Source organism: Tyto alba, unplaced genomic scaffold (genome assembly GCF_018691265.1).
Source record: "Tyto alba isolate M040663 unplaced genomic scaffold, T.alba_DEE_v4.0 Super-Scaffold_20, whole genome shotgun sequence".
NCBI lineage: Eukaryota > Metazoa > Chordata > Aves > Strigiformes > Tytonidae > Tyto > Tyto alba.
Genome location: NW_024881283.1, coordinates 10,378,114 through 10,402,772, shown reverse-complemented (window position 1 = coordinate 10,402,772; position 24,659 = coordinate 10,378,114). Strand labels below are relative to the sequence as shown.

The window sequence follows — 24,659 nt, the reverse complement described above, 5'->3', positions numbered from 1 at the left end:
TTGGGGCTGAATGAAGGAAGCAGTCAGGGCCGGATAATTGACTTCCCAGTTTGTAATGTCAGAGCATGACAAATGAAAGCTTCACCCTTGGTGGGTTTTGATTTAGATCCTCTCAGTCAGCAAACCCTTAATTAGAGGCCACCTTCAGAAAAATCTGCATTGATAAAAAGGATATCGAAGTGCAGCCCCGTACTGCCTTTAATAGCTCAGGACACCACACCAGATTGGGCTCCCTAATACATGCTCCATTCCGCCTGTGTGTGACATTTACTGCCAAGGACACGGGGCTGTGATCAAATCACAGGAGCTGCTAAAATGGCACAGTAAAATTTTATTTCCGCACTAAAAGCATTTTGATCCTTGGGCATCCATGCAGATTTCTCTCTCTTCATTTTCTGTGGTAAAGCATAAACTCCTAGCTGTTATTCAGCTTGCTATATCATTTTGATGAATTTGGCTTAGGATCTTTCAGACAGGCAGTTGCTGGCGAGCACTGACCACAGAACTGCTCATTTGTTTCCTCCTTCAGAAAAATTCGTAGCCAAATCGTTCAATATCTCCTTCGTTTTTCCCTGTTGAGTCAGGACACCCACAGAGAAGTGATGGAGGAGCTAAACCGCTGTATTTCTTTTGCCATTTCTGCCTTGTGACTTTGGAGACTGATAAGCCAAAATTCTCAAGTGTGCTGTAATGTGGGAGGAGCAGCTGAGCTGCGAACCTGAGGGCATCCGCTGCCAGGACGGTGCCAAGGATGCTGCAGACGCTGCTCCTCGGGTGCAGAGCTTCACCATCTCAACCCGGGCAGCCAGCGTTGCCTGTCCGCTCCTAAAAACCACCATCCCTCAGTTTTCATCAGTCGCCGTAGTCACAGCTGGCACAAAAGGGCTCATTGGGAAAATACTGTTTCCATTTTCTCTGAGTTGTGACAAATGCCAGTGGCTGAAACGGACGCTTTCTGTACCAAGCTGACTTTAAAATATATTTCCATTTGGAAAGTGAGAAGAAAAGGGAACCAAGCAGGGCTCAACTGAAGAACAATGTTAGAAAAAAAAAAGACATCACTTTTACCCTTATTACAGAATTCCTGAAACTCTTCTGTTCAGGACCTCTAAAGCTACAATCGTTGGAGAGGAGACCACTTCCACACACACACACGTATGTAATGGATAAAAGCTCAGGTCGAAACTCTTCTTATAGCAAAAAGCCCAGATTCCTGTATTTAAAAATATTCCACTGACTTTCGTCACAGATTTGCAAGGTCAAACAACATCATTAGTCTGACTTTCCTCCACAACTCAGGCCAGAGATCTTCACCAATTTCTACAGCGAACCTATAGTTTCGGTTGGAGTAAAGCATGTTCTAGCAAGACAGCTAATATTGATTTAAAGTTTGCAAGTAATGACAAATCCACTATATCTCTAGGTAATTATCACTCATGGTTAATTCAGAATTTTAATTTTCAGAACCAGATGTTAAATAAATCTTGCACGGGTATGTTAGGCACCTGGCAGGGGGGAGGTACTGCTCAACTTTGGAAATGTAATTTACGTGCCTGCATTTCCTCTGAAGTCAGTGATCCCGAAGGCGTGATCTGCAAAGCCCAGGCAAGGCAGCTGACATTGAAGTAGCCTTGGATGCATTTACTTAAGGGTTTTTTTAAGAACCTGAGTGAATGTTTAGTGAGAGGAATCAACGGAGATCTTGACCAACAGAAAGAGGCTGTCTGTGGTTGCTCACTGAATCTAGCAGAGAAATTACTGAATAGCAGAAATAAGAGAAAGAAACGCAATTCAGACAAGAAGTCCGGATGAAAAATATGCTCAGCTGAAACTCCTCGTGCCGCCCAGACAGTTCCAGCCCGGCGAGCCGGGGAAGGCACCGTTCGTCAGCAGAAGCGTCTCCCCAGCTCGCGGCCGGGGCCGGGGGGCTGCGGACGCCCAGCAGCCGGGAGCCCTCCTGAGCTTTCCCGAACCGCCGCGCTCCCACCCCGCGCCACCGCCTCCTCGGAACCAGCCGCGCAAGTCGCATCACGAAGTTCGACTGAGGGGAAAGAAATTGAACCTGCTACCTCATGCTGCTACGGTATTACTTCCTGCCACTTCATTCCGGAGTGGCCTCCCGCTGCGGCTTTCTCCTCTTGCAACAACATTGAAAGGAAGGCCAACAAAAACAAATCGTCTCTGCAGACGGTGGGATTTGCACACGGCAAACTCTCTGTTGTAGAGTTCTGTGGCAAGAGGCCAGCACAGCGAGGATCACAGACATTTTATACCATTGTAAAATACAATTTTTCTGACCATTTTAGAAGAGCCCATCAAAATGAGCTCACTGCAGCTGGGCAAAAGCTGTGGAGTCTGCAACATCTCTCTGTTGTCTGCACTGTATTTCGCTAGCTAACATCAGCCGAAAATCTGTACAGTGAAAGTCGTGGAGTATAATTAGCAAACAACAGACCACCTTTTGCTCTCCAGTCCACTGATTAAACCTGAAACAACTCTCCTAAAGATGGTAAACCCATCCGCACCACCACCTCCGGAATCTCGCCCCGTGTGTTTTGCAGACCCTGCCTCTGTGCTGGGCCTTTGCTTAGGTGATGAGAAGTTGCTGTAATGACTGGACCACATCATACCAGTTGCCCCTGTCCTGTCTCAGGCGTTCTCATGCCTAATGCCCACAGGCCAGTCCCTGGTCCCTTCCCCGGTGGGTTTTGGAGGAGAGCTCGCAGAAAGCCGCCCAACCACCGCTTGTGTGCGGCGCAGAGCAGCTCTGACGACAGCTTTGCGTGAGACCGCAGGTCTGAAGGGAAGCAGTTACACGGAGCCCAGCCTGTGCCAGGCGCCGAGGGTCCTGCCTGCGCCGGGGAGGGGGGCAGGACGTCCCCCCGGCTCTGGCAGAGGCACAGGGCAGATGTACCCCATGTGCAAGGGGCAGCGGGGAGCCCAGGGCTGCGCTTTGGGGATTCCTCAGCCCGTTACCACGGTGGGACTGCTGTGGGTGTCTCTTAAACGCCTCGGTTTCTAACGCCTTCTTTCTCTCTCCCTCCCTCTGCGTTGCACACAGAAAGCTGACCTGGCCGTTGCTCCTCTCACCATCACCCACGTTCGGGAGAAAGCCATAGACTTCTCCAAGCCCTTTATGACCCTGGGGGTCAGCATCTTGTACCGGAAGCCCAACGGCACCAACCCCAGCGTGTTCTCCTTCCTCAACCCCCTGTCTCCTGACATCTGGATGTACATCCTCCTCGCCTACCTGGGGGTCAGCTGTGTGCTGTTTGTCATAGCCAGGTAAGGACACGCCGGGGCCACCCCACATCACGCCCTCCCCACGCTCAGATCCGTTCTGCTGCCCGCCGTGTCGCAGGGGTCCAGCCACCCGGTGCGACCCACGGCGTCAAACCCCCCGTCGTTAATGAAATCGCTTCTGGTGCGTTACCCAAAGGCAGGCTGCCCTCCGGGCGTGGGGCTGCTCACAACGCCAGGCTCCCGTCCCTTGTTCTCTTTCAGACCTGTATCTCAGAGTGGTGCTAGAGGTGATGCAAACCCCACAGTGAAAATCAAAGATGTGCTATCCACAGGGAAAATTTGCTCCCTTCTTCACTAGCTAAAGCCTGTGTTATATCCTTTGTACTGCTTAACCGTACTAAATGTGCTTGTGTGTGTTTGCCTTATCAACATAAACCTGTAAGCCTCTTCTGCCATATCAGGACAAGCAGTTCCACAGATTTAGTAGACTTCCAGTACAAAAGAATTTTAAAATGCATGTTCTTTTATGATTTTAGAAATTCTGTCGCCTTTCCATTTCATTAGCACCTCCCTGGTATAATGAAGGGTGATTTTCCTGCTCTGTATTGTTCACTGTTCATGCTCCTCTTAGGTTGCTTCTCACCCACCTCCTCCAGCCTCTCCCCCGTGTCCTGGACACAAAGCTCCCGTGTCCCGCCCCATTTTCAGCTCCTGTCTCTGAACCCTCCACCAGCAAAGCTCCCACAAACCCTTCCCCATGACAAAAGAATAGAGAAGCTGTTGCTACAGATCAGACAATGTGTCTGTTTACAAAATTAATATGCATCTAATTAGCATGTTTAAAACCTCTATATTTAAAAGCAGTGGAATTTGCATATATTTGCATGTGTTATTAACTTCACAGAGTCTTTGATGAGACACACAGTCCAAGGCTGCTCTCAACATGTGATCCCACCTTTCCAAACCAAAACAAAGCACTTGCCTCCGTCCTGCCAGGCAGCTGCCCTCCTGGACCACACACAGCCCTCACCGGATGGTTAAATATTTTGCATAAACACCATGCCCAGGGAAGTTTCCGAAGCACAATCTGCACCTAGACGCTCATTTCTCATTTCTTCCAGTTCAATTTATGCCAGTGGTGCCTTCAGAAACCTCCCTGCTGACCCCACACCTTGGACTGGGGCTCTTTGCTGACGCCCTTCCCCAAGGGCTGCTCTGCTGTACTTTCCCCAGAGCATCCTTCAGAAACCAGCTTCTATCTAATCCACGGACATCAATCGGGTAGTCAAAGTAGAGATTAAATACGAAACTGCATCAACCAGAATCCATTAACCCTCCTGGTTACAACAAATCTGCAATTTTCAGCATCCCTCAGGTCCACGGAGGCATTTAGAGATGATTTCCTGAGTTTACCATGTAATATCCTAATTACATCTAACAGCAGTCGTCAGAGTAAACTCAGCTTAGCAGACAGCATTGGTGCTCCAAACCACCTGGGATGGCGAAGCAGCTGCATCCCCTGATCCTTCCTTCGCCGAGGTGCAGAGCCGGAGAGGTTGCACTTCACTCTCGGGGGGCAGAGAAGGCCCCTCCACGTTCAAGACCTGAACTGCGGTCATCCTCCTCCCCAGCCTTTGCCGCGCAGCTCTAAGAAAGCGGCCGTGCTCCGGGCCTGCGGGCGCTCCCCGAGGTGCCGCGGGAGCTGCCTGAGCACGGGCGGCTTTGGGCACGGTTTGCAGGGGGCCGGCGGGGAGCACAGGGCTGGGCACTGCGGTACGGCCAGCACCTCGCTGGGCCCACCCGGCGGCTCGGGCCAGCGAGAGGGCTGCGTGACGCGCGGACACGGCGGCACCTCGCTGCCGCTACACTCTTGTCAGAGGACGAGAGTCGCGTTGCCACTAAGGCACCGCTGCACCTCCCTGCCAGCCCAGCCCTGCAGAACCCCTGGCCGCACAAAATGCAAAACCCCGCTGCCGGCTTTGTCCTGCCCGGCTGGAGCCCGGGGGAAGACTGCCGGGGACTCCAGCGGGGCAGGATGAGGTCCCCGGCGGTTTGGCTTTGTGTCAGAGAGAGAGCCACGAGGCACTCCCAGCAGGAAAAGATACTCATCGGGGAAAATGAACCCAAGGTAATTACAAAAAGGAAAAATATTGCGATGGCTGATAGAACGCCTTCACTTTATGTCTCTGTTAGCCATGCAGAACATAGCGAGATGGGCTCTGCTGCCGTAACGTCTTTGACTTTAATGCCATAAAGTGTGAGACTGCTTGTGCAGCTTTGAATGACAATTCAAACACAATTTAACATTTACGAGCTTATTTTTCCCAACGCAGATGATGGCCAAATCCGGCCCAAAATGGCCAGATCCCACTTTCAAAGCATGCGAAATGGGCAAAATGTATCAGCACATGAAATTCGCTGCAGTAAATGCTGAGGAACGGTCAAAGGAAATGCTAGGACAGGCCCTGGTGTGAAAACACTTCAGACACCAAGAGGCACAAGCAGGAAAACCCAGATGCCTGTTCTGGGAGCAGCGGGGCTGCCCAGCCTCGGGCGCCCCGAGAGGGTCCCCGCTGCCCGGCCGGGGGGCCCGGGTGAGCCCCGAGCCCCGCGCGTGCCCAGCCCCAGGGCAGTCGCGCTCGGGAGCCCGCTGCCCGTTCGGACCCCCCTCTCGTGACCGCCCCGGCGCAGCCGACGCCAGAGCATCCGAGCCACTTGCTGTGCTGGGCTTTGTGCCTGGCGTCGAGGGATGAACGCCTGAAGAACTCTGGTGTAGCCTCTGGTTTTGTTCTGAAATGAGCCTCATCATCTCTCTACATCATAGCAGTCATGATGTAATACAACAGTTTTTCCCTACCAGGCTATTTTTTTGGCTGAAATTGAACCTATAAAATATTGCAATTACAGTTCCTTTTTCACATGTTTTGCTCCTGACATTTCTTCTGTCTTATTCTTTTAAAGCACACCACGTATTCAATGTAATTAAGGTTCTGCCGGAATGATCTTTTAACACACAGAGACGGAAAGCAAGAGATTTCATGGGGAAAATATTTACTGCATTCAGAAGTAATGGAAACAATATCTGCTTTTGACCCCAGCAAGGCCTCTAAAATTCCATCCTCAGGAGAAAACCACAGTCAAAATAGCAAAGCCTTAATTCAGAGACATGAGTCTCCTGAACTGGGCACCAGAGTCCTCTGCTGATGCTATAATCATAGGTCAATGCCACTTAAAACCAACTTAGGGACTATTTAGAGGCAGGCAAAGGATGTATTTGATCCATCTCCCCTTTTAATCAGTCTTTCTTAGTTATTGATGGAGCCCCTGCTCCTAACGACCCCAGCCCCCAAAGAGCCATAACCACTAGCAATTTATAAGGCTTCGTGGGGGCAATTTGTCTGGTGACTCTGGTGCAAGGTTGCAAGTGCGCTCTGCAGCTGGCTGATGTGAACTGTCACCCACCCTCAGACTCACACGGCCTTCACATTACAGCTAATCACCCTTGGGTGCACAACAGGGTGGGTGGGTTTAATATTCATCTTAATTGCAACGAGGACCGGGTTTTTTCTGGAAATTTCTCTGGAGATGCAATTTCGACTCAAAAGCATTTTGTGTTAGATCTTTAAAACTTCTTTGAAATGCTCCCGTTTCCCTGTTAAAAAGGCCAAGAAGAGACAAGAAAATAATCACAGTTTTTGATGAAATATTTCTCAGACCCCATTCTGCACCTGAGGAAGGGGGAAGCCAGCCCACGGTGAATCCTGAGCAGCCCCCATTCATTATGGCTCCAGCTGTACGGGGCCAACGAGCTCCGCTCGCTCCTTCCTTCATTACCCCTCAGTTTCCACTAATGGTCCCACTCGCTTTTCAAGCACTGAAGACTGTCGCTGCTTTGCAGTTTTCTGAATATTTCTCTGTAATTTGAGCAGCACCAGTAGGTTTTCACTGAGAGACCTTGAAGTTCTTCAGTGTGTCATCTTGTCAGGCTCATCTGATCTTACCGATTCCCTTTCTGTTTCATATTCTTTCACTGGCAGCCCAAGAAAGTTTTCATCTAATTCATGAACTCCAGCTTTATTTGACAGAAAGGGCTTAGGCGCCATCCTTTATCCACCTCTGGCATAAATTCACAGCAAGTTCCAAGGAATAGGCAGCATGTAAAGCCAGGTCTGAACTGAGTTTGATTCGCGTTTTCCTTTCTGATTTTCTCTTATTTGAAAAAGCAGGGGGAGGTGGGCAGTAAGAACAGCCCAGGCGTTGCCGGGATGAACGAGCAGGGCTGTCAGGGTGCAGCCTGAGCGAGGGCTCCGGCTCTGCCAGCCCCGAGCGGGCAGCGGCCCCCGCTGCACAAAGGCAAGAGTAAAGGAGAGGTCACTAAACCCTATCTCGCATGTGGAAAATAGAAGCAAAAGTGGGACAGGTGTACCCAGGACGAACTCTTCTAAAACCACAAGAAGTTCTGTGCGTTGCACCCATCCCTCCCCCACGGACCCCCCCCCGCGCCGAGCCCTGCTCGGTGCACCGCCCGGGGACCAGCTCCGCGTTGCGGGACCGTCCCGCCTGTCGGGCTCCGAGGGGATGCTCACGGCGCGACTGCAGAGCAGAGGCTGGGGGACGTGGCTTTTGTGCCAGGAGGGGCACTTGGGAGGGAGCTGTGGGTCTTCTCTCCAAATACATCCAACTGTCTGACTGAGGGCGCCCGTGAAATTAAGCACCAAGACATCTCCTTGGGTAGCAGCGCGTCTGGCAGAGAATCACAGAGAGAAATATCTCCTAATACAAAATGTGGGCTGGGCTTTGAGAAAGGGCTGCTGTGAAGCTACAGGGATTTCAGAAGGAAGTGGAGATGATAATTAATGCCTGGTTCAAAAGCAATTATACCAATTATGTTTTTAATTTAATCTCTGCAAAATTTGGGACTCTTAGAAAATGTAAATAAACAGCTCTAAAAATATTAATGTATCTCCTGTTGAGCATCCTCCCCAGATCCTGGTTAAAAGAGCTACAATCCACAGCAGTGCTTGCCTACCAATCCTAGGCAGGATTTGCAGATCATAGAAAATTCCCTCAGTTTTGCCCAAGAACTACAGGGCTGCCCATGGAAAAAAATACACCCCACAGGGAACATGTGTGCTCCCACCACCCGCAACAGGGCCGAGCATCTCAGCAGTCCACAGCGAACCCACACCAGTTTCCACTACTGTGCTGGTGCCCCAGCCACGCAGGATTCCTGCTTGTCAGGACAGAGGAAAAGTTCTACTTCCCACTTAGCTAAATCCCACCCCGATTCCCACGTGCACTAGTGGGACAGTCCCCTGAAATACCACAGTTCATCCCAGCTACTGCTGCGGAATCACTGCACCATCTTTCCTCAGTCAATCTAGAAATACCATTTTTCCCCACGTTTTGGAACTGTTACATACTAGAAGTCACGTTTCTGCGCCACATCCCATCCCATAGTTGTGTGCTCCGGTTGCTGTCGTGTGATGTAGTGTCGCGGAGATGTTCCAAAGAGACCGAAGGCTTTGGGGAAGCAACCTGAGATACCTCAGGAGGACCTGGCTCCCTGGGTTTCCTCACTGTCGGCAGTGCAGGACGCGGGGCTTACAGCCATGCTGGTCACTTTGGAAAATCTTGGCTGAATTTGTCTTTTTCTTTAATAAGGCACACAACCAAAGGGGTCAGCAGGCCCCATACAGCAGCACAAGATGTATTAAGGCTCTTTTTTTCCTGTTCCTTTAGGGTCTTGTCGTGCCACATCCCGACTAACAAGCTCTCGCTTTCCATGTGCCGCCGCAGGTTCAGCCCGTACGAGTGGTACGATGCTCATCCCTGCAACCCCGGATCGGACGTGGTGGAGAACAACTTCACCCTATTGAACAGCTTCTGGTTTGGGATGGGAGCGCTGATGCAGCAAGGTAGGGCGGCACCTCCCTGCCCACTCACCCCCCTGCCCGTTCTCACTCCCTTTGAACTTCCCCTCCGCCCAGAGCCCACCCAGCCGTGCCGGTTCGCCTGCACAGCAGGGATGGGGAAATGGGGGGGGGGACGGGACACGTCCCGGGGCCAAGCCCTGTCTGGGGCACCTCAGGAAAAGCTCCAGGGTTTTTATGACAAGAAAGCCTTCCGATTTCTTCTGTGTCAGAGCAGGCCAGAGCTCTTCAGTCTTTTTTTGGTTTTTGGGAGGCGGGCTGGGCACCTCCCTCCCTTTGTACCTTCCACCTTCTGTGGGCCAAAGCCCCCGTCCCACCAGCCCCCCCGCAGCTCGGGGGACAGACCCCTCGCTCGCCCCCCGTGCTGCAGCTGGCTGCCGGCACACACGTGCCACCGCATAACAATAATTACTGTTAATGAAGCGTGCCCGCTCTGGCGGGCGCCAGGAGCCGCTCCCGACTCTGCCAGCTGGAAGCGCACAGCCAGGTGACGGAGCGCGGGCGTGCTGGCCCCTGTCCCGCGGAGGAGCACCCCCCGAGGGGCAGCACTGCCTTGGTCTCCCCCAGCTGCTTAATTCCCCAAACTCAGCAGCATCCCACAGATTCTGTAAATTCTTACTTCCGTTAATTCAAGCGATTCGTTTAATTTCAGGATCTCTGTCCTGGCTTGCTCTGTTTTAAATCAACTTTTACAGAAGACGGGGCGTCTTGCCCTCTGGTCTGTCTCCATTTTCATCCTCTTCTGGTCATTTTGCGCATTGTGAAATGGCCTGAAAGTCCCTCTAGCACAGGGCAAAGAGGATGGCGAGGAGCTCCTCCAGGCAGCTCTGCCTGGCAGCCACGGCGCGCGAGACTGAGCGTTTTCAGTGTTACTGGTGTAAAATACCACAGTGACAGAGACCTTAGAAATGGGATCTGGATGGCATTACATTCATATATGTGGATGGAATAGAGCAAATGGAATATATAGATGGAATGAATAAAGTAAATCTCTTAGGCAGACAGCAGAGGGGGGAGCTTGTGAGCAGCTCTGACTAAGGAACGAAATTCAGCTGTGATCTAATTGCAGAAAATCCAGGAATAGAAATAAGTGGAAAATGTCAGACATTTGTCACACTTTACTTTACCGTGTATCGGTAGTTAAACCCAGAGAGCAGAGCCACCACAGCATCGGCTTGGCAGCAGGCACAGTGCTGCTGCCCCGTGCTCCCACTGCCGCGTGGGGCGGAGATCCCTCCCGACCTCGACGGACGGTGGCAGCTCCCAGCAAGACGGTTTAGCAGGATGAATCATCCTCTTAGCAGATGCTGATAAATGAAAAGAGCTGTATTCCTTTTAACTCTGTTCTGCATCTAAGAAGAAAAATATTTCAAAGCGAGACTGATGTCACACCGTCCGACGCATCAAAGGGCAAGAGATGGAATGGGAAAGAAGCGGGATCCTGAGAAGAACGGAGGCAGCCCTCAATACCCAAGGCTCCCCTGCTTCCCGGTGCCTCCTTGCTGCGCTCGGACAGGAGACAAGCTACACTCCATGCTGTGCTTTGATGCCACACTGCTTAAAATTGCTTTGCAAAGCCCGATCTTTGTTGCAAATTCCAGTTTGGATATATCCTCAGAACACAGTTGTTTCAAATCAAAAGCTCTTTCCTGGCTTTAAAAGGTATCTTGGGCGATTACAAAAATAGCACAAGCCATTTAGTCCTTCATGTCTGCTCAATAAAAGTCATTCCAGACCTGTTACACCTTTTATGCTGTAGCATCTCCTGCTTCCCTACTTCTAACTGGCATTCAAAGTACTGGACCCTGATAGTTCCTTTCTCCCACTGTTTGATTTTTTTTTTTAAACCTTGTGTATTTGAATACGCTCCCTAGAGTGAGTCCTTTGAAAAGTAATCCGTATAAAAGCGAAGCACTTTTTAAATGGCAGAACAAAACACGCATAAAAGTTCATAAATAGCTTGCTATTTAAATCTCATAAAAGCAGCCTAGTTAATTACTTCAGTTTGAATGTTTCCTGTAAATTGTGCACTGTACTCAAGGTCAGCAATAAAGGGAGAGGGTTTTTCTGCAAATGCTACAAAACCCACTCTGATTTTCTTGCATGCAAGATGTCTGGGTAATTTGCCTCAAAACCAGTTGACTTTAATTGCATAGCTGTTACAGTTTTGACAGTGAAACCTCATCCTTTTTATAGATATATATGTATATAATGTACATACTATATATATTTTTATATATATATGTATGCATATAACATACATACATATATATATATAAAGAAAGAAAATACATAAAACAGGTCCTTTCTCTCCCTTGCTTCCTCTTCCCTCCTTCTCCTTCCCCCTCTCCCACCCCAGGCTCTGAGCTGATGCCCAAAGCACTGTCTACACGGATCATTGGTGGCATATGGTGGTTCTTCACCCTAATTATCATCTCGTCCTACACGGCCAACCTTGCTGCCTTCCTGACAGTGGAGAGGATGGAATCCCCCATCGACTCGGCAGATGACTTGGCAAAGCAGACAAAAATAGAGTATGGAGCAGTGAAGGATGGAGCTACTATGACCTTCTTCAAGGTGAGACCAGGCAGAGGGTTTCTACCTTTCAGGCAGAGATGCAACGCTCTCAGGCCAACGGGACCGAGAACAAAGAACCAAAGACAAAGAGCCTCCTAAGCCAGCACTGCTGCTCCTTGTAAGCAGGTTGTTTCAGTCTCACATCCGTGTCAAGACTTTGGCAGTTTTGCTTACTGAGATTCACATCATGGCTAAATCCCCCTCTCCCCGTTCCTAACTGAAGTCACAATGACAAAATTATATTGATTTTACGGCTTCAGAGACTGTATATATAGGCTCAGACACCCTAAACCAAAGCACACAGTAGGCACAACAGGGCAGTGGTATCTTATATCCAAGCCCTACAGATAAATCTTGCGTTCCCTAAGGTACCTTCCCTATCTCCACATCTCACCCATTGCAGCCCCTTCCTTGTCTCTGCTGGAACAGCTCCAGAGCCCTCGGGGCTGGCCCGGCCAGCCTTCAGGGACAGGGAAGAGAACAAAGTAAACCTAAAGCTGGACAGATGCTGCAAAGGGCCCGCCCTGACCAGTTCTTCTACAGCTGAAATATCTTTCTTGTCCCTCAGGTATTCACGTTAATGTAGTCAAGTTTTATTAACCTCTGAAACCCAGTGCAAGGTAACACCACCAATGCATCAGAATCAAATTACATTAATTTCTTCTCTTTAAAGCATAATTAATTTCGAAGTTAGCCAACACTGCAGAGGTACACACTAAGAACATTCATATTTCACCATTGCCTCAAAATGGAAAGAAACGGAGAGACTTAAAAAGAACTTTAAGACCACAGCTGGCCTGTAAAAACACACTAAAAAAAAAAAAAAGAGAGAATAAAGGAATAGAAATGAGGGGTGATTAATCTAAGGAATGCTCACCCTGGCTTAGAGAAGAATTTCAATTCCACAATAAACTCAAGAAGCCATCTTTCAGGGAAAGGTTTGCCACTCGGGCTGCAGGCGGTGCCGGCCCCGGCCGCGCTCCCCAGCAGCCCCCGAGGGGGCTCAGGGTCCCGCGGGGCAGCACCCGGCCGGAGCCCCCTCCCCGCCCCACACCCTAATGCCCGAGGAAATAAATGGGCCAAAGTGTGACAAACGTAGTGCTTGCTTTAAAAAACAGGCTGGGCCTGGAATACTGCAATAATTTGAAGAGGCACCGTGTAAAGGCGGCTAGAGTAGGCCGTCAGCAGTTTAATTGCCAAGACTCATTCGAGGAAGCCAACGTGCTGAATTTCTGAAACAGCAGCATTCTTCTGCAACTTCCCCTGGCTATGGGTTGGCTAAGGAGCCCCTGTACCCTCCAAATCTTCGTGCTTACTTTGACAGGCAGCAAAACATGCTGGTAAAGGAATATGGAGGACCTGGTTTGGTTTGATCTATAATTAATTCTGGGAAATGAAAATGTTGCATAGCGTAGCAGGTTGCTGCTGGTTAGTTTGCTCTCTGCAGTGGAGCCGGTGCATGCGGTTTTGTCTTTGGCATGGTCAGATGCATTGCGTTACCTTCCAAAAGCAATACAAACCTAGAACAGCTATCAGGAAAAGACAGACTTTTGCTGTTGTGTTTTAACTACTCCTTCCAGTAAGAGTTTTATATGAGAATAAAAGGAAACTGTCTTTTTTAAAAATCATCAAGGACATGGTATATTTACTGTTGCATATCATTATCCACCAGAATCATTCTTCAGGCTTCTAACGGGCATTTGGCAGGGCTTATTGATGCAATATATTTTCCTTTTTCTTTTTTATTATTATTGTTGTTATTTGGGGATTAAATTTCCAGGTTGTCCCTTCTGACAAGTGTTTCGATTACTGGAGCAGTGAGCGCTCATGTGGGATGTCATGTTCACTGGTCCTTCGTGCACAGAGAAACACGGGACAGCCAGAATTTCTCTCACCCCTCAAGGAGGTCTTTGTCAAATGAGCGGGCAAATCCCCGGGTGGTTTCGGCACGGCTGCTCTGCCAGTGCCACCGCCACGGGGACATCTGTCAAACAGCACAAAGGTCCAGGGGACAGAGCAACGGGCCCCTCCGGCTCCCCTTGGCCACGAGCACGTCACCTTGCTCTGCTCTGCTAAAAAAGGGGGGTTGCCAGCAGAGAGCCAGCCCCACGCTCTTGAAAAGCTCCCGGAGCTCTGGAGGTGACGCACTCCTGCCGTTTGCTGAACAGACCATCGCTGCCGGGGCAAAAGGCTGATGGCAGCATCCTAACTAGGATCTCACCTGTTTGGGGGATTATCCACCAGGACTTAGCCCAGACTGCTGCCTTGCTCCTGGGACGACTGCTCCCCAAAGTAGTTCCCTCACACCAGGAACTTGTTCCTCCACGTTAAAGAAGCTGCAAACCTCATACGCCGACCCCCCAAGCTGCAGCCTGGGCCCTGCAGCCCCCTTCGTCTGGGGCCGGCCCTGTCCTTAGCTGGATCTCACCGGCGAGGTCTGAGAAAGTGGGATCTAGGGCTGCAGGAGGAGAGCACGATCCTGGAGCTGAGCTTAGGGAGCAATGGGAAACGGGAGGAAGAGGAAGGCAAACGCCTTGCACGCTGTCCCCTGAGATGGTTCCCAAAGCACTAACCAGTTTTCTGCCCATGGTCAGGCTGACCAGGGGTTCATGCAGAGCTCACCACAGTCGCTGCGGGAGTTCCCAACTGAGCCAAGCCAAAAGACCTCTCTGGGGCAGACCCACAGCGAGCGATCTTGCTCCCACAAAGGTTTTTGCCTCTGCAGCTGAGTTAGCCAGCTACAGCAAAGGGGAAGCAGAGAGAGAGTTTTACCAACCATACTGGCAGATTTCGACTTAATGAAAAGAAATTTTGAGAAGCTATTTATTCCCTGGCAATGCAGATCGAGTTACAGGAATAAACACAGATCAATTAATTTAGAAACAGCATCTAGCATTCATTATAAATCATGCCAGAAATCCTTCATATCTTGCAAAGGATGCTGTCTGTCTCTGAACAAATGCCGGGTTTAATGTGCAGTTTGGAGTACGAGTGTGAGAGTGTGTGTACATATATATTCACTTGTACAGAAATGTTAAATCCTCAAGAGTAAGTATCTTCAGTTGGTGAAAATCAATTTATTTTTCATACAGGCTGGAATTGAAAATCTTAAGCCTGAAAGTTACTTTCTTGTCCATTTCACTGATAAAAAAGCATGTATGTCTTGGCAAGATGCCTTGTAGTGGCTCCTCTAAACTATTCCATTAATTTATTTGGGTGACTGGTCTTGAAGCATTGGTTATTAAAGGTAGCTTCTGAGCTGTGACTCTAAAGAATTAATTTAGAGGCGTTCTCAGTGTCATTGCAATTGCGGCATTCAGAGGGGCTGGTACTCAGCTTTTCACACGTGCATCTCATTTAGCACTAACGCAGGGTTTTATTAAGATGCAAAGGACAGCAGACCAGATTCTGACGTTACTGATCCTGACCAAAACGAGGAGAAGCTCCACTCACATGAATTGGTGGGAGAGGTGTAAGCAGGAGAGAGACACGATGCCCCTGGTGTGATCCATGGTGGCGCTGATCAGCAGCATTAAGCTACCGCCTTCCCTTATTAGCAATCATCTCCATCATTCCTGACATTCCAGAGCTCCCAACTCTGGAACTTCTCTGCCAGGAAGAAGCCAGTGTCAGGCCATTTATCTTAATGCTTCAGAGCAACCGAGCAGTTCCTCTTCCTCTACCTATGGCTGCAAAGCAAAGTTGTCATTGAGGGGGACCTGGGGACCCTACAGGGGATGTGGGGGCACAGGAGGGTCTCTCTGCCTGGCACCAACTCAGATTTTTTTTTTACGCAGCTCGTAAGAGTAGATGATTATCCCACAGAGAAGAAATTTGTGCCTAACCACAGCACAGCAAATCCGTTCAAACCAGTAACTAACCCCAGTAAGGATTTTTTTACGGTAAACTACTGAAGCTATAAAATCAGAGGTCCCACAAAATAAAATGTAAATGCACACACACACAAAAAAAAAAAAAAAAAAGGCCAGCAAAGTAAACACAATTCGTGTGCATTCTTTAATGTCTATTAAATTACTACTAAGATGTTTCTGCTTATTCGTATGGTATTTTCCCAGGTGACATCGTCCAAATTCCAATGAATAAGCGACCACCTTTGCAACATGGCTGAAGTATTCCGAGAGGAGGAAGGGGAGGAAGGAACAGCTTTTCCCCTAATAGGGGAGAATGTGTAGCGGTTGGATTAGGTGTGAGCTGGAGCGCCGTACGCTCCTCACCACAGTTACTCCTGCAATTTTTGATTGATGACTACTCTCACAATGACTGACAATTGCTTCTAAACCGGACTTTTAACAAATAGCCCAGTCTGCCAAACTGCTAGCGCTGTGCCCAGATTCAGAGCCGGTGAATTTTCACTTGGAAAAGGAGCGTTCTTATCTCGTGTTAGCCGAGTTAAAGAAGCTAATGGGAAACAAACTCCCAGCGAGGAGGTGGCGGGGTTTAGGGAAGCAGGGAGAGCCCGCTTGCCTCGACGAGGGGTTTGCCGAGCCGGCCTGCCTGCAGCAGCCGGCCCAGCCTCCTCCCTGGGGACGGCAAGGCCACTGCGGCCAGCGACGTTTTGCTGGGAGGACACAGCCCTTCTCTGCCGCAAGGACCCCCCCGCGCAGCCCGGGGCGAGCTCCGGCCGGAGGGGGCGAGCGCCGGGCGAGCTCCGGCCGGAGGGTGCTCGCCCACCCCGGGCGCTCCCCTCCAAGCAGCACGGACACGGAGCTGAGAAAGCCGGGCTCCTCCTGGCAGTTCAAAACACAATTAAGTCCTTTCAGCTGGTCAGAAGCAGTGATTTAAGAAGAGAAAAGTGTTTTTTCTCTTCCAGGGAGCCCTGTCTCATGTAATTTAAGTTGCCTGAAGAGCTACAATGCCTCATGCAAGTCCTATTAGCTTCACTAAATGCAGCCTATTGATTTTTTGCCAGTTTATTTTGCTCTATGCTTTAAACTGGGAGAACACTGATGTTGTTTAAGAGCTCTGTGTCAACACCCAAGGAACATTAAATGCAGGAAGAGAAGGAGAGGAAGGGAGAGCCAGTGAACCCAGCAGAGGCCTCTGATGCGAACTATATAAATGTTAAACAAGTCCTTATCAGCAAGCCAAGTATGCTATTCATTTCAATTACCCATTGTAATTCACAGATATTTAATAATCCTTTTGCAGGCTACATTTCTTGCTGCTCTTTGAGGTTTGATAGATGCCACAAATCTACCTTACAGGCACTGGTCCAGCTTTTCAAGTGAGGGAGATTATCCAGCCTCTTGAATGAAGTTTGCTCGGGCACATCCACTACTGCACGTTCATCAAGTGGATTATAACAGGCATGAGCTTTAACTGAGAAGAAATGAGTCCACAGATATTTCAGTCAGGAGAAGGAGCCCACGGGGTTAAAGACAGATGAACAGCCTTTGTCACTGTGCTACACTAACCAACTTTGGGGTGTTAAACTTCTGTTTGATTTTCATTAAACATGCTGAAAAAAAAATGGAGGCGGACAGGCAAAGCATTTGAAACATAAAACATTATGAGAGACTTTTTTTCTTAGCTAATCTACCCTTATTTATAGTGTTTTTATCAGAAGAATGTGTGCTGGCAGATTTTGGGTGATACTGAAAAAATGAGGGGGAGATGCGATAGCAGCAGTTGGGATGGGCTGGGGCTCCATCTCCTGCTTTCTTATGGAAGGACAGAGACCTGAACCAGAGATAAACGACAGCTAAGCCAGAAAGCGCAGCTTCTGCCGCAGCGACGCCTCACGCAGCTGCAGGTGAGCAGTTACCCTCCTTCCAGGCAAAGCACAGAGACTTATCAGCCCCTCCAACTTATCAGCCAGCTTCAGGCTCTTGCTAAGTAGTGTCGTGCAGGAGCAGGCTTTGGCTGACTAAGCTGCCTCTTATAAAATAAGAAGGCAAAAAGAGATCTAGGAAAAACAAGAAATTAGGCAGAAAAGAAGAACGGCACCTAAAGGAGCAGGCAGCAGCATGAACACAAGCCTCAATATGCAAGTGCTTTTCCAGAGCTCAGCTGGACGCATGGAGCTGGTTTGGGGAGAGCGACACTCACCCACGGGAGCCCGGTGAGCGGCGGAAGGGGGGCTTCAGGAGAAAGCTGATGTGCCTCTCCTGGGGAGCCTTTCAGGACTAAAGCCAGTTACGCCTTTTGTGACCACTTACATAGGGACAATTCAGGAGGTGGTCATAGATAAATGGCATATTTCAAATGTTATGGAAGGACATAAAATAACCGTATTTCTCCTTACCCAACACATTTTCTAGAAGAAAAAAACATTCACATGAATAGTAAGCTGGAAAACATATTCCTCCTTTTTTAACAGAATGCCTGCTGATAGCAAAAGAATACCCACTTTTATTTTTATCCATAAGGCAATTGTCTTGAATATTTCTATGCCTCTGTTTATGTGAATACGTTAAATTTATTTGGCAGTTGCACGTATCTCAGAGGAGACACGTTTCCTTGTGATGTTCGAGGAGAGACAAAAATACAGAGTGTGTGCAAAAGAGAAAAACATGCCATCTGAAACGTTCCCTGTCTTCTCTCTTTGTGCAGAAACATTACAGGATAAACAAAATTCTGGTTAGGAAACTAATACATTTAAACAGATATGCTGATAGCCTGTCACACTAGCAAGCTCTGCAGGGCATCAGGGTCTCGCTGCACCTCACTGAGGTCAACGAACAGTTGGGTTCCACCTGCAGGGCGAGGTCTCTGGAGCGGTGCCGTGTTTTGTGAAGTGTGCTGGAGCCCCTGTCTCTTGTTACAGCAACGTGAAGCCAAACGGTGTCGAGTAGGGAAAGTAGAGATACGTAAGACAAGGTCAAACTGGTAATAGTCCCACTGTGTGATCTGTTCTCAAACTGGTAGTATTATTATTTTTTTACTTAAAAGATACCAGGTTTTAGCAAATAGAAGATTAATTCTTATTTTGGGGGCGGGGGGGTATATTTTTTCCAGAAATCCAAAATTTCCACATTTGAAAAAATGTGGGCTTTCATGAGCAGCAAACCCACAGCGCTTGTTAAAAACAACGAGGAAGGGATCCAGCGAACCCTCACAGCCGATTACGCCCTGCTGATGGAGTCGACCACCATCGAATACATCACCCAGAGGAACTGCAACCTGACGCAGATCGGGGGGCTCATCGATTCCAAAGGCTACGGGATCGGGACCCCCATGGGTAAGTGACAGCAGTGGGGTTTCTGCAGGTACCCTGGAGAGGGGCTAGTTACCACAAATACAACAGATGGGATTAAGATAATCCACTCCCAACAGCAAGTTTCCAAATACCAAAGCTTGTGCTGTCTGTCTGTTGAAGAGAGGTCTGAACAGCCCTGCTTAACGCAGACACAGCCCCTGCTTTGTGCGATTTTTGTCCTATTTTCCCTCTGTGTGTAATGGTGTTCCCCCTCCCCAGGGTCGCCCTACAGGGACAAGATCACCATCGCCATCCTCCAGCTCCAGGAGGAGGACAAGCTCCACGTAATGAAGGAGAAGTGGTGGCGGGGGAACGGCTGCCCTGAGGATGAGAACAAGGAGGCCAGCGCTCTGGGCATCCAAAACATCGGCGGGATTTTCATCGTTTTGGCAGCAGGCTTGGTGCTGTCCGTCTTCGTGGCCATGGTGGAGTTCATCTACAAGCTGCGCAAAACGGCGGAGCGTGAGCAGGTACTGATTTCCTCCGTTTCCCTGCACCACCATTAGCCCAGCCGTTGAGGATTTTGCACGGTGACCCCAGAGACAGGCAGGGAGACGGGCAGAGGGACTCAGCCCTGCCTCTGCTGCCTGGAGGTCCAAGAGCCTGCAGCCCAAGGGCTGAAATGCAGCACCCCCAAAATGCCGTCCCCTAAGGCTCATTGCTCTGTCCCGCTCCATCAGCCTCAGGCCAGGGGGCAAATCATGTCTACTCTGATCAGAGTCATCTGCTGCTGCACTAACTAGACTAGTGAACATTTGTAGGGTAAATTTGAGCAAGCCAACACGTAAGTCATGAAAATACGGACAGAGGTCCCTGGGAGGGACCCTTCTGAGCTCTTATATCCACTCGCCACTATCACATGCAAAATCACGTTGCATATTCCATGCGTAAGGTGTACACGCATGAAGTCTCCACCTCTTCTCCCCACTCCCTTTCAAAGAGCCTCAAGGAACCGGTCAGGGTCCACCAGGAAGCCTCCTATTACCTTACCAACTTTTCACAACACTTACACAACCAGCCCATCCCACCCGCAGTGGCTGATTAGTGCTCACGAAACAAGAGGACGGCTTTTATGATTTTCCCTCTTCCTTGTGTCATGGTACAGCAAATGGAAAGTGCATTTGTGTGCATGACCAGAAATCAAAGCAAGCTGCCCACGTGACGGACTAGATAGATGAAGGAAAACTGCCCACTAGCAAGCCCAGCAGGATTCGATAGCCCTCTGACTCCCAGCACATAAATCTACCAGATCCCCAGCAGGGATCACACAAAGCACCGGCACTCCAACAGCCGCCTGTAGCTCTGCCTTTTTGCAGGATTTAGTGCGTCAAAGGTACAATTCTTGCCAAAGGAGAGAGGGGTCAACCAGACGCCCATGCATCTCTGAAGTCCCACTAAGCACAGCTGATGCCTTAAATGCAACCTAGACCCGGTGCCTGCCCTCTGCAGAGCCTAGTTTCGGCACCCTGCTGCTCACGGAGCGGTTAGCAGAACACTTTGCCAGGAGTAACGGTGCTTTTTGTCCCTGCTCTCCCCAGCGCTCCTTCTGCAGCGCCATGGCCGATGAGATCCGGCTGTCGCTCACCTGCCAGCGACGGGTCAAACACAAGCCCCAGCCACCCGTCATGGTGAAGACAGACGCCGTGATCAACATGCACACGTTCAACGACCGACGGCTGCCGGGGAAGGACAGCATGACCTGCAACACTGGACTGGCACCTGTGTTTCCCTAGGGAACGGGAACGGGGGGGTGGGAGGGAAGGAACTGCGTCAGACAAGGCTGGATGCACTCTTAACTAGGGAAGAAAGGATTAAAAAAAAAAAAAAACAAGAAAAAAACAGAAAAAAAAAAAAAAGCCTGGTTTGGTTCATTTCAAGAACAAGGCCTTTGCACCACAACTGCATCGATTACTGGCATAGAAGCAAGAACTTCAAAGCAAGGACTGTAACATGGGTCTTGGGGCTTTTCTGTTTGTTTTTTGTTACTTTTCATTCCTTTTTTTTTTTTTTTTTTTTTTTTTTTTTTAGCTTAGATCCTACAGGCCTCATGGAGTTCAAACATGCTACCATCCAGGAGTCCGATGTTTACATACTGAAACACATGGAGGCAAAACAGAATTGAGCCAAACTGACCCTCGGTGGGTAGGGAGGAGCCCCCGAGCAAGGCTTCTTTAGCATGGCAATAAAAAGAAACACTTTGTGAGGTGCAGCATGAGCAGCCGTCTGTGCGGGCATCTATTCCACACTGACATACACAGCACATTCAGGACACGTTGTCCAGGAACGGGAGAGGTATCTGTGAAGCACCGTGATGGTCAAGGCTGTGCCTTCCCTCAGAGCAGCTCATGGCAGCCCGTCACCCCCCGGCTGTGCTGGCCGTCGCCACCCCCCAGCTGGAACTCCACGTGGGGTGTGGGGGGAGAAGGCAACACACGTTCCCTCCGTAGATCCAAGACTGCAAAGGGGCGAGTAAGCCTGAACGGAGCCAAACTCCTGGCCAGGGACGGGCCAGCGTGGTGAGCACGGGAGCCACGGCCACCTCCGAGCAACACCAGCCACACGCCCCGTGCCAAACTCCAGCCCACGCCCAGCGCCACACCGGGATCTCCGGGTCCTCAGCTCCTTCCCGCAAAGCCCAGCCTCTCCGGCCAAGCCGCGCAGAAAGCAGCCGAGCCCGCAGGCTCCGGCAGCGGCAGGGGCAGAGCTGTTCCCAGGAGCCGAGCGGTACCAACTCCCCTGAAAGCAGCAGCGCTGAGCTGCGGCTCTGCCGCCTTCGCGCTCAGACCAGGGCGGGACTCTACGTCTGGTTGGGGACTAAACGCTCTCCACGGCATCAGGGACCTGAGAGGCAAAGTCTCAGGCTGCAGGGCCAGGGCTGGCCTGGGGCGAGCAGCACCGTGTGAGCCAAACCTGACAGCCCTCTTGCTCTGCCCGGTGAAGCGCAGCCCCTCAGCCAGCATCTCCACGCGATTTAAGCAAACACACACTAAAACGTTTTTAAGAAATCTTCCACGAACTGTGTTCTTATTTTCAGGTCGCTTAACCCAGAAGGCTGGTCCTGCAGATGAATTCAGTCAGAATTACCAAAGACCCCTCTGCTGACCTAAAGTAACGTTCGAGTAATGTCACTCAGCTCCACCCCGCCGTGGGGAGCCGCACGGGCGGCCAGTGGGACGCTCTGTGGATTAATGTGCAAAATGAAACAAACAGAAATGGCTCTGCCCACTGTAACCCAGAACATCAGAGTGTCGCAAAGGTGCTTAAAAGCTCTGATTTTAACACCGGTGTTGGAGAAAAGAGCAACCTCCTGCCCTTGCAGCCGTCAGGGTGACAGTGACCTGGCGCAACCGCGCAGCTGCTGGAAACCCCTCCTGCACCCACCCGTAAACCCGGGTTTGGGGGGCCGGAGCTCCGCACCCCGAAACTTCCCCCTCCGGGTGGCGAGCGCAGCGAGGTGCCGCGGCCACCGCGGGAACCAGCGGCTGAACTGACCCAGTTTGCCCTCCCCTACCTGCAAGGCCTTTCTGGGAAGTTTATCCTCGCCCAAAGGAACAAACCTGTTTGTAACTGATGTCAGATTTTTTTTTTCCCCACCTGTTTAGTTCCGAGGCTCAGTTAGGAAGGTTATCTTTGGAGCTGAGCACAATTAGCAAATTAGCTCAAGGGGAAATAGCTCTTCCCCTCCTGCCCCATCACAGAACATAATTTGTCCTTATTTTGTTCTCTACATGATGTAAAGAAGCAACAGAGTGACCCGGAAAAAAAAAAAAAAAAGGCAATTTGTCATATTTTGACTCAAGTAAAGATATGCAAAGAATTTACATTAATTTTCACCTTTTCACAGAAACCATGAAAAATTGGGAGTGAAAGCTGCCAATTCAATGGGCATCATATTGTTAATAGTTTGCTGACCAAAAGCCTACAGCAGAGGATAGACTGGAAGTATGGGTCTGCTTCCCAAAGCTAATGACTTTCTTTCTGTATTTCTTTGCAAATCCTTAGGCTTGTCAGAGTAGAAGGATTTATGTTTTCTTTGCAGATCTCTAAGCTCTTAGAGATTTTTACAATTAAGCCAGACATAAAAACAAACCCTGAAACTGGCTTTAAACGTCCAGACAGTAAAATACCACAGAAAATAGCACTCATTTTGCTTCTTGGCAGATTTTTTTAAAATAAATAAATATTAGGAATACCATAAACCCCATCTATTCATCTCTGACACCAGTTTGATTTGATTTTACTCACAGATGTCCCTGAGTGACAGGTGAGCATCTGGAATTACCAGTGCTATTTGCCAACAAGACCAAACCCTGCCGATTAACCTTTCCCCGACCCTCCCTGCGCTGACCGTAACTCAGCCATGAAACAGCAGCCAACTCCCTGCATCTACACTATGGGTTCACGTTTAAATCCTGACCGCTAAAACGTTTGATATCGAACAACAAGGAAACGTTCTGCCCTGCTCAAAAGAACAGAGGAGCAGGGGGAGCAGGCTGGGAGCCCAGCGCTCCCCCTTCCCCGCCGGGGTGAGCCGGCTCCAGGGCTCGGGCTGCGCTGCAAAGCGGGGGCAGCCGCCCCGGGACCCGGGTAAATGCAGCCCGGTGCTACGGGCTCGGCAGGGACCGGCGCCTCTCCCGCGGCTCCCACGGCTCCCACGGGGTGTTTGATCCCCGCGGCGGAGGACGAGCCTGACGCCGAGCCGGGAGACTTCGGCAGGGGCAGGTCTGAGGGCAAAGCCTCGACGCCTTCTGCGAGCTGCGCTGGGACCTGTTTGTGACTACTGACGACTCACGTCTTAGGAATCATCTGACTTCCAACTTCGCTTAAGTCAGTTCCTTTCTTCACTTGGTGGGCAGAGGGACTGAAAAAGTGAGGAGGAAATAACGAAAAAACAGGTTTGGGCCATTAAACTGTATCTAAGTTGTTGTCACCTCAGTCCCTTTATCACTTGCTTTTTCCTTCCAGCTCTCCCATGACACAGAGCGGGGGCACAGCGGGGAGCTTTGCTCGGGGTTGCTTTTCTGTCTGGAGTTAACCGACAGCGCGTGTTGGGGACGACGTTGAGGGCACAGATCCACAAAAGAGACGGAACGTGCAAAGGGGAACCAGCTCCAGCTCTGGGCAGCCGCTGCTCCCGCTCGGTGGGTGCTGGGGGAGCAGGATTCGGCCGGGCGCCAGCCGCGGGTGGTCTCCGGGAAGGTCAGCGCAAAGGGACCCGCAGATCTGGCAGCTCCCGCCCGGGCAGCTGGGCCACGCGTGGCCAAAGCGTGGGGAGACCCCGCGCCCCCGCGCCCCCGGGTGCCACGGCGCGTCCCTGCGCGGGCGTCAGCGGGGCGCTCGGGGCTGGCCGAGCAGGAGCGCTCCCGGGCATCGGCGGCGCAGGCCCTCTGCTGTCTCTACCTTACTTTGACATGTTTCTCAAAAAAAGACAAAAAAAAAGGAAAAAAAAAAACAAAAACAAAAAACAAAAAAAACACAGAAAAGAGTGGGAAAAAAAAGGAAAAAACTGGTCTCCGTGACATTCAGGGGATTTTCCTTTGTGGACATGCAGAATTTCTATGAATATAGTTTTTTGTAAACATTTTGTAACAATTTTGGTTTCATAGTAACTGTGTTACTTGCTGATCATTCTAGGCTGATGTAAATAAAATTTCCAAAAAAAAAAAAAAAAGAAAAAATTCTGATTA

General features: G+C 50.1%; 1 protein-coding gene across 2 annotated transcripts in view; it reads left to right on the top strand.

Moving 5' to 3' along the window:
- Nucleotides 1-24,450, top strand: part of GRIK3 (glutamate ionotropic receptor kainate type subunit 3) — a 125,887-nt gene extending 101,437 nt beyond the window's left edge. For both annotated transcript variants that reach the window (XM_042793516.1, XM_032987106.2), the window contains exons 11-16: nucleotides 3,062-3,285; nucleotides 9,043-9,161; nucleotides 11,536-11,753; nucleotides 18,732-18,954; nucleotides 19,192-19,442; nucleotides 20,511-24,450. In XM_042793516.1, the coding sequence (XP_042649450.1) occupies nucleotides 3,062-3,285; nucleotides 9,043-9,161; nucleotides 11,536-11,753; nucleotides 18,732-18,954; nucleotides 19,192-19,442; nucleotides 20,511-20,705 (1,230 nt within the window). In that variant the 3' untranslated portion in view covers nucleotides 20,706-24,450. The remainder of the gene's footprint in view (nucleotides 1-3,061; nucleotides 3,286-9,042; nucleotides 9,162-11,535; nucleotides 11,754-18,731; nucleotides 18,955-19,191; nucleotides 19,443-20,510) is intronic.
- The last annotated feature ends 209 nt before the right edge of the window (nucleotides 24,451-24,659 follow it).